This window comes from Saimiri boliviensis, chromosome 6 (genome assembly GCF_048565385.1).
Source record: "Saimiri boliviensis isolate mSaiBol1 chromosome 6, mSaiBol1.pri, whole genome shotgun sequence".
NCBI lineage: Eukaryota > Metazoa > Chordata > Mammalia > Primates > Cebidae > Saimiri > Saimiri boliviensis.
Genome location: NC_133454.1, coordinates 117,446,726 through 117,455,836, shown reverse-complemented (window position 1 = coordinate 117,455,836; position 9,111 = coordinate 117,446,726). Strand labels below are relative to the sequence as shown.

Genomic DNA, 9,111 nt, shown 5'->3' with positions numbered 1-9,111 from the left:
CAAAAAAAAAAAAAAAAAAAAAAAAATTAGCTAAGCATGGTGGCATGCAGCTGTAGTCCTAGCTTCTCAGAAGGCCGAGGCAGGAAGATCCCTTGAGCTCAGGAGTTTGAGGGTATAGTGAGCTCATTGTGCCACTGCCCTCCAGCCTGGGCAACCAGAGTGAGGCCGTCTCTTAACAAAAAAAAGAAGAAACAACTTTGAGTTCTCTAAGCTTTCAAATAACAAGCAGCTTCGGTGGTTTCCAGAGACTTTTTTCAGGAATTTTTGAATTAAATCACCCACATAAAATCAGGACCTGTTTGTTTTTAGAGATAGAGTCTCTGTGTTGCCCAGGCTGGTCTGGGACTGCTGGGCTAAAATGATTCTCCTGCCTCAGCCTCCCCCAGTGCCAGGTCTCTTTTTTTAAAATTTTTTTAGTTATTGTTTTAAGTGGCTATTCTCATTATAGCCTAGAGATGGGCTGGGACCAGGGAAGCTTATGAGGTTGTCACTGTGCTAACTTTCCACCAGAGATCGTTCACCTTGTCTCAACCAGACAAAATAACACAACTCAGGGGGCACTGGTTAGATCAGGATTTCTTTTTATTCCTTGTTGGTTTAAAATGGCTAATCAGAATAAAAACTAAAAGGGCCTCTTTGTGGAGGCTGGGATCTCCCCTATTTAGAGGTTTGAACCCAGGTATCCCCTCTACCCAGCACCATAGTGAGGTGGGCTGAGGGGTAACCCCCAAGGGACAATTGGAGGGGCCTAGGCCTGCCACTCCTTCTCTCTATCCCATTTTTGGCATGTGATGAAAAATATTGCTTTTTGGATTCTTCTCTCCTGGCCTTGGATTTTAAAATCAAGTTAACTGTGTAAGCTAGGGGAGGCTCCAAGGGGCTAGCAGAAGGAGCCCACTCTAATCCCTCTCTCTCAAGGAGGGGATTATCCAATATTGTTTGAGCTAGGCCAAGTTATTTTCCTGATCTTCCCCGACCACCACCAGTGTCTTGAAGTTTTGACCCCTTTCGTAGGGAAACTAAATGCCAGTGAGCCTAGAAAACTAATTCTCCTCTCCAAGTCCTTCCCTCTTGTGACCAAAATCCCAGACTCACCTCTCCCCAGGCTTCTTCCTAATCACACTTAGCACCAACAGAGGATGCTATTTCCTTAGTAACTGGGACAAATGAGAGGGAACCACAGGGAAAAGACTGATGTCTCCCCTCTTTTCCTGCTGGTCTGAGGAATGGGAAGAATAAGATCCCCCTCCATATATGTATCCCTCCCTCATTTTCCCATCCCAGGATAGATATATAATTTCTTTGATATTTATAATATATATATATATATATATATTATATGTACACACACACCTGGTAACGCAGAAGAGGAAAAAAATAGAATCCGTAACAATAATAAAAAAAATTATTTCTGGTTTAAAAATGATCTGGTTCCCTCCAGGGCGAGCAATTGCACAAATGTCCACTGAGTCTGGTCCAGGGATCAAGGAAAGGAAGGTCTTAAAAGATAAAAGGGGGGTTGCTACCCCAGTCTCAGGGCCCCAACTCTCCAACTCCCCAAGCCCACTGCATTTTAGAAAACACTCCTCATCCTCTTGGAATCGGTGGTTTAAAAAATGTCCATGCAGGGGAGGGGAGCCCCTTGAGGGAAGGAAGGTGGCCACCTGGGGCCCTTTGGTGTAGGCGCAGAGGCGATGGGGAGGGGAAGCGCCGAAGGCTCACACCGAAATCTCATAGGTGGTACCACCAACCCCTGACACCTTCTTGACTCCTCCCCTCGTGGGGCTACTGAGAGGTGGCTGGCCTGGGCCAGAGGTGGCTGAGCCTAAGCTCTTGGGCTGCCCATTGGATTTGCTGTAGGCGGTCTTCAGCTGTACTTCATCTCTGTAAAGAAGAGACAAGACGGGTGTCAGGAAATGGGATACAAAACATAGCAATGGGAGATGGGTTCAGAGAAAATGTTTTCTATATCCATACTTCCTTACCCAGACGTTCCCCTTTATTGCCCTGTTTCAAATAAACCTGATTCCCAATCTCTCCCATTTACTACTACTCTCTAGTAACAGCTATCGCATACACACCCAGGCAAATACTTTTAGGAAGATAGAATTAAGGAAAAAGTATTAATCTTCAGTCTCTTAACCGGAATTGCCCATGAAGGCGGCTGGAGTCAAAGTGAAAATGCAGGTCCCCCTACATTAGGATGTACAACAGAAGTCCTGATACCTTTTGCAGAGCACTATGCTAATTTTAAATTGGCTAAGGGTCAGGAGGGTACTAATACTTACTTGGGTGTCAGTAATGGCTGCAAGGCCACTTCTTCTGTCTCAGAGACACCAGGATGGGCTTTTTGGCTGCTGTATGACATCGATCGGCCCAGGTATGGAGCCGCTGGGCCTGGTTCAGGGGACCCTACTCCCCGGCCCCTTAGCCCATCTGGCTTGCCAAAACGGGGGGCAGCTGGGCGTCCCAGTGGAGTCTTGCCCAAAGGTGATCTCTTTGAATCATCTGAGGAGGAACTTGTACGAGGGGCATGGCCTGAGCCTGGTGTTGACTGAATGCCTGAGTCCCCCAAGCCTGGTTCTTCCTCACGGCCTGGGAGTGGGGGTGACTGGCGCAGCAACTTCTCTCGTTCCTGGAGGGAGGCCACAATGTGGCGCGACAGATTGTCATAACGAACTGGTGAGGGCTCTCGGTGTGCTGGGCCAGTAGGCACCAACCGTGGGTGCCTCTCAGCTTCCCGTTGCTGGGCCAGCCTGGCTGACAGGAAGGGAGAGGTATAGCCTAAAGGTGGGTCTGGCTCAGGCCCTGCCTGCACTGACTCAAAATCAGGGCTGTCTGAAGGTGTGAGCAAGCTGTCATAAGATAGGCTTCCATTCCGTGTCTGGTTGGCCAGGCTCTTATAGGAAGTGGAGGTGGTGCCCTCTGAACGAATGGATTGCAGCTGGCCCAGCTCAAAGCCTGTGCCCTGCGCTGACTTGAGGCTGGAGGAGCGTGAACCACTAGATAGTGGATCGAAATGAAAACTTTTGCCAAAGGTAGGAGAACGGAAGCTCTCTGGTTCCAAGCTGGGCTCTGAGCGGTAGCTGGGATGACGGCTGCTCTCTGCAATTGAGGTTGGCTCCTTCAAGCTGTCCCCACGACTCAACTGAGGAAGAAAGTAAAGCAGGCTCTTAGTGCTCCTCTTGTGACAGAAACTAGACCCCAGAGTCCAAGGAGCTGGTCAAAAACAGTATTTATTCTGTGCCAATACTATGCTTAGAACTCTTACATGCATTATCCAGGTTAATCCCTAAAGAAAAACTGAGTTTAAACAAATACCATCTCATTTTCAGATGCAGAGAACAAGGCTTAAAAAGGCTGAGTGTCTTGCTCGTGGGCCGAACTGAGTTATAAACTCAGATCAAACACGACTCTATTATGCTATATACCCCAATCTGATAAAGGACACACTATCGAGGCGATTCAGTTTCACAAATGCCAACAGTCAAATGTCCTTTGTTTTCTTCTCTTCCCTTCTGCCTTTTCCTCCCCCAATCTTGTTTTTCCCCAGAATAGTTGGCACATTTTTGTTTTTTTTTTCTGAGATGGAGTCTTGCTCTGCTGCCAGGCTGGAGGGCAGTGGCGTGATCTCAGCTCACTGCAACCTCTGCCTCCCAGATTGAAGCAATTCTCCTGCCTCAGCCTCCCAAGTAGCTGGGACTACAGGTACCTGCCATCACGCCCAGCTAATTTTTATACTTTTAGTAGAGACGCGGTTTCACCTTGTTGGCCAGGATGGTCTCAATCTCTTGACCTCTTGATTCTCCTGCCTCGGCCTCCCAAAGTACTGGGATTACAGGTGTGAGCCATCGTGCCTGGCCAGTTGTCATATTACCCACCTCTTTAAGACTACTCATTACCTTGGCGCTGGAGGAATGCGGCATGGCAGCTGATGTACTGCTGCTACTGTAACCCGGCCGATACTTGTACATGGTAGGTGTCGGGGGGCTGTCCTTGCCCAATAAGCTGCTGTCTGCAAGAAAAAAGGCCAAGGGGGCACTACTTTACAAGAGGTTTTTGGTTTAAGAGACAGGGTCTCACTCTGCTGCCAATGCTGGAGTGCAGTGGCATGACTATAGCTCAATGGAGCCTTGAACTCCTGGGAGCCTACCTAAGCCTCCTGAGTAGCTGGGACTACAGGCATCTGCCACCATGCCCAGCTAATTTTTTTTTGTTGTTGTTTGTTTGTTTGTTTTTTTGAGACGGAGTTTCGCTCTTGTTACCCAGGCTGGAGTGCAATGGCGCGATCTCGGCTCACCGCAACCTCCGCCTCCTGGGTTCAGGCAATTCTCCTGCCTCAGCCTCCTGAGTAGCTGGGATTATAGGCACGCGCCACCGTGCCCAGCTAATTTTTTTGTATTTTTAGTAGAGACGGGGTTTCACCATGTTGACCAGGATGGTCTCGATCTCTCGACCTCGTGATCCACCCGCCTCAGCCTCCCAAAGTGCTGGGATTACAGGCTCGAGCCACCGCGCCCGGTACTTTTTTTTTTTTTTTTTTTTTGGTAAAGACAGGGTCTTGCTACATTGCCTGGGGTGGTCTTGAACTCCTGGGCTCAAGTGATCCTCTTGCGTCGGCCTCCCAAAGTGCTGAGATCACAGGTGTGAACCACTGCATCTAGCCTATGAGTTGTTCACTTTATTGCCTAGGGTTCCTTAAGTACAGGGAGAAGACAAGGCAGGCACAGATATACTCTTTGCTGAAATCAAGACTAAAGACACACCAACCCAGAACTCAGGGTGGGTAAATGCACCAAAAATGTCCTGTGATATTCTTGCTCTGCCTACAGGCTGACCATTTACCCAGCAAAAGTCCCATTCACTGCCAATAGCTAAATGGCATCTCTTATTTTCCAGCTGCAGAGTGGCACAAGTACCAACTATTGGGTGTTTAAAACCACAACACGAGTGTTATCTGCCAGCCCAGGCATGTCCTCTACAGCTAATAAGTAACCTCAATCCTGCCTCTAGTTCTATTATCTTGCAAATCAAGGCAGCCCTTACCCTCATTAGCAGCCAGGCCGAGATGTGTTCGCAGCCCCGTGTAACGGCTGAGGTCTGGCTTAGGAGGAGGTGGAGGTTCAGCATCTGCAGACTGGCTCTCTGTTATCTCCAGGCTTCCCTTAGACTGGATTGATGAGGGTAAGAAAAATCAGATTTGGAAATTTAGCATTATGACAACTCAAAGTATTAAACTGGTATAAGAGAGGTATTTGGGAGTCAATTCTCATGTATTTCTTTTTTTTTTTTTTTTTTGAGACAAGGTCTCAAGCTGTTGCCCAGGCTGGAGTACAGTGGTACACATGATAGTGGCTCACTGCAGGCCTGCGACTCCTAAGCTCAAGTGCTCCTCTCACCTCAGCCTCAGAAAGTTAGGATTACAGGCACATGCTACCACACCCAGTTATTTTATTTTACTTTGTAGAGATGGGGGGTCTTGCCATGTTGTCCAAGCTGGCCTCAAACAATCCCCCATCCTTGGCCATCCAAAGTGTGGGATTATGGACACGAGTCACTGCCTATATTTCTAAATGAGACTAGAAGACAAGACACAAGAATCAGTTTGGGTACAGTATTAGATGAAAAAAAGTTTTTGGCCAGGCACAGTGGCTCACGCCTGTAATCCCAGCACTTTGGGAGGCCGAGGCGGGTGGATCATGAGGTCAAGAGATCGAGACCATTCTGGTCAACACGGTGAAACCCCGTCTCTACTAAAAATACAAAAAATTAGCTGGGCATGGTGGCGCGTGCCTGTAATCCCAGCTACTCAGGAGGCTGAGGCAGGAGAATTGCCTGAACCCAGGAGGCGGAGGTTGCGATGAGCCGAGATTGCGGCCATTGCACTCCAGCCTGGGTAACAAGAGCGAAACTCTGTCTCAAAAAAAAAAAAAAAGTTTTTTGTTTTTTGTTTTTTTTAAATGGAGTCTAGCTTTGTCACCCAGGCTGCAGCACAGTGGCATGATCTCGGCTCATTGCAACCTCTGCCTCCCAGGTTCAAGCGATTCCTGTGCCTCAGCCTCCCAAGCAGTTGAGATTACAGGGGTGTGTCACCATGGCTGGCTAATTATTTTTTTTGGTTTTTTTTTTTTGTTTTTTTGAGACAGAGTTTCGCTCTTGTTACCCAGGCTGGAGTGCAATGGCGCGGTCTCGGCTCTCTGCCTCCTGGGTTCAGGCAATTCTCCTGCCTCAGCCTCCTGAGTAGCTGGGATTACAGGCACGCGCCACCATGCCCAGCGAATTTTTTGTGTTTTTAGTAGAGACGGGGTTTCACCATGTTTACCAGGACGGTCTCGATCTCTTGACCTCATGATCCACCTGCCTCGGCCTCCCAAAGTGCTGGGATTACAGGTGTGAGCCACCGCGCCTGGCTTTTTTTTGTATTTTTAGTAGAGATGGGGTTTCACCATGTTGGCCAGGCTGGTCTCAAACTCCTGACCTCAAGTGATCCATCCGCCTGACCTCCCAAAGTGCTGGGATGATAGGCATGAGCCACTGCACTCAGCCAAAAAAGTTTTCCATTTTTAAATTTTAGTCTTTTTTAGAGATGGAGTCTCACTATGTTGTCCAGGCTGGTCTTGAACTCCTGAACTCAAGCAATCTTCCCACCTCAGCCTCGCAAAGTGCTGGGATTATAGCCATGAGCTACCATACCCGGCAGAAGGAGATTTTTAAAAAGCTTTAATTCTGTCATTTATTTGCCCATTTCAACCCACAACTACTTGTTGAGCTCCTCCCATCTATCTGTAAGCTGCTAGGTTAACTCCTATGAAGATATGGAAATGAATGGATTCATTTTCTATTGTTAAAATCTAATTAGATCTAAACTTAAAATCTAACGTAGAGCCAGGTACAGTGGCTTATGCCTGTAATCCCAACACTTTGGAAGGCTGAGGCGGGTGAATCACTTGAGGTCAGGAGTTCGAGGCCAGCCTGGCCAACACGGGAAAACCCTGCCTCTACTAAAAATACAAAAATTAGCCAGACGTGGTGGCACATGCCTGTAGTCCCAGCTACTCAGGTGGCTGAGGCACAAGAATTGCTTGAACCTGGGAGGCAGAGATTGCATGCAGTAAGCTGAGATTGCACCACTGCCATCCGGCCTGGGCAACAGAGCAAGACTCCATCTCAAAAAAAATCTAATGTAGAAAACATGATTTGTATTTAAGTAGTTTTAACACAAAGCAGTAAGCAATAAGCACTATAAGAAATGTGCCAGGCATGGTGGCTCACGCCTGTTATCCCACCACTTTGGGAGGCCGAGGTGGGCAGGATCACCTGCAGTCAGGAGTTTTAGACCAGCCAAGCCAACATGGCAAAACCCCGTCTCTACTAAAAATTAGCCAGGCAAGGTGGCAGGCACCTGTAATCCCAGCTACTCGGAAGGCTGAGGCAGTAGAATTGCTTGAACCCAGGAGGTGAAGGTTCTGGTGAGCCAAGATTGCCCCACTGCATTCCAGCCTGGGCAACAAAGCAAGACTCTGTCTCAAAAAAAATAAAATAAAATAAAATGTAAACTAAAGCAAGCTTCCATTTCTTTACTTTGGGTGAGACCTTCTGTTACCTAGCTTGATTTCCCTGAATTCCTCACCTTTGTTCTCCTCAGCTCTCCCTGGATGCCATTATCCATGATCTTCACAGTTACCTGCCCATCTGAAACTTCTGGTCGAAGGAAGGGAGGTCTGATTACAATTGTCTTCTCTTTCTTTGGTCTCCCCAAATACCTAAGTGTCAAGAGAGAGACCTTTCATTCAAAGTATCTACTGTTTCTGTAAAACATTTTTATTAGGTTGGTGCAAAGATAACTGCACCAATCTAATACAAATACAAGAAAACAGTCCTACCTGGCCAGTGTAAAGGTTAGCAATAAACAGATTTATTTGATTCTGTGAAGGACTGCAGCAAGACCAGGCCTTTGTGAGCAGGTACTTAGCTCAGGGAATGTACTTTAGAGTATATCTTATTCATCCTCAATTCTCAAAGGAGATTAACCTTAATACCTGAAGAATATCAATGGATTTCAGTGTCCACTAAACCAGGGATCCCCAATCCACGGGCTGCAGAACAGATGCAGAACAGATGCGGCTGGTAGTCTGTTAGGAACTGGGCCACACAGCAGGAGGTGAGCAGCGGGCCAGCAAGCATTACCACCTAAGCTCCGCCTCCTGTCAGATCAGCAGCGGCATCTAAGCTCTACTTCCTGTCAGATCAGCAGAGGCGTTAGATTCTCTTAGGAACGCAAACCCTAGAACTCTGTTGTAAACTACACATGCAAGAGATCTAGGTTGTATGTGCAACCTTGGCTCACTGCAACCTCTGCCTCCTGGGTTCAGGCAATTCTCCTGCCTCAGCCTCCCAAATAGCTGGGATTACAGGTTAATTTGAACCTCACTTCCCAATGCAGAACAAATTGCTTCCTCATCCATGTTCCCATAGTGTTGTATAAAGACCTGACCTCACTGTGTTACAGTTCCTAGTTCCTAGTCTCACTCATTAGACTGTGAGTTCCTCAAAGGCAGAAGCTATCTTTTAAACATCACTGCATCTCTAGCACTTACTACCGTTTTGGCATAGTTGTTTTTAACTGACTCTCTATAGCTGAGGAGGATGAGGACGAGGAAGATGATTTCTGAGCTCCCCTTTACAAAACAGCGTAATTACATGTCTGGCTAATTTTTCTATTTTTAGTAGAGACGGGGTTTCACCATCTCTATGTTGGCAAGAGTGGACTCGAACTTCTGACCTCAAGTGATCCACCTACCTCGGCCTCCCAAAGTGCTGGGATTACAGGCATGAGCCACTGCGCCCAGCCATGAAAATCTAATGGCTGATGATCTGAGATGCAACAGTTTCATCCTGAAACCAGCCCACCCCCCAGCCTCCATCTGTGGAAAAACTGTCTCCCATGAAACCGGTCCCTGCTGCCAAAAAGATTGGGGACCATGGCACTAAAGAATGGGCATGTCTCTCCCTTGAAGGTACTTACCATTCTAAGACTGAGAATCCTTCCTAAAGGCTGTCTCCCACCGGGCCCCTCCTTTACCAGAACAGGCCCAAAGAAGATAAAAAAAG

At 47.5% G+C, this 9,111-nt stretch overlaps 1 protein-coding gene across 2 annotated transcripts in view; it reads right to left on the bottom strand.

The window, feature by feature from the left end:
* Positions 1–564: 564 nt before the first annotated feature.
* Positions 565–9,111, bottom strand: part of ZDHHC5 (zDHHC palmitoyltransferase 5) — a 35,344-nt gene continuing 26,797 nt past the window's right edge. For both annotated transcript variants that reach the window (XM_074401487.1, XM_003920134.4), the window contains 5 exons: positions 7,631–7,763; positions 5,047–5,170; positions 3,903–4,015; positions 2,289–3,148; positions 565–1,884 (listed from right to left, as the gene is read on the bottom strand). In XM_074401487.1, coding sequence (XP_074257588.1) covers positions 1,719–1,884; positions 2,289–3,148; positions 3,903–4,015; positions 5,047–5,170; positions 7,631–7,763 — 1,396 coding nt within the window. In that variant the 3' untranslated portion in view covers positions 565–1,718. The remainder of the gene's footprint in view (positions 1,885–2,288; positions 3,149–3,902; positions 4,016–5,046; positions 5,171–7,630; positions 7,764–9,111) is intronic.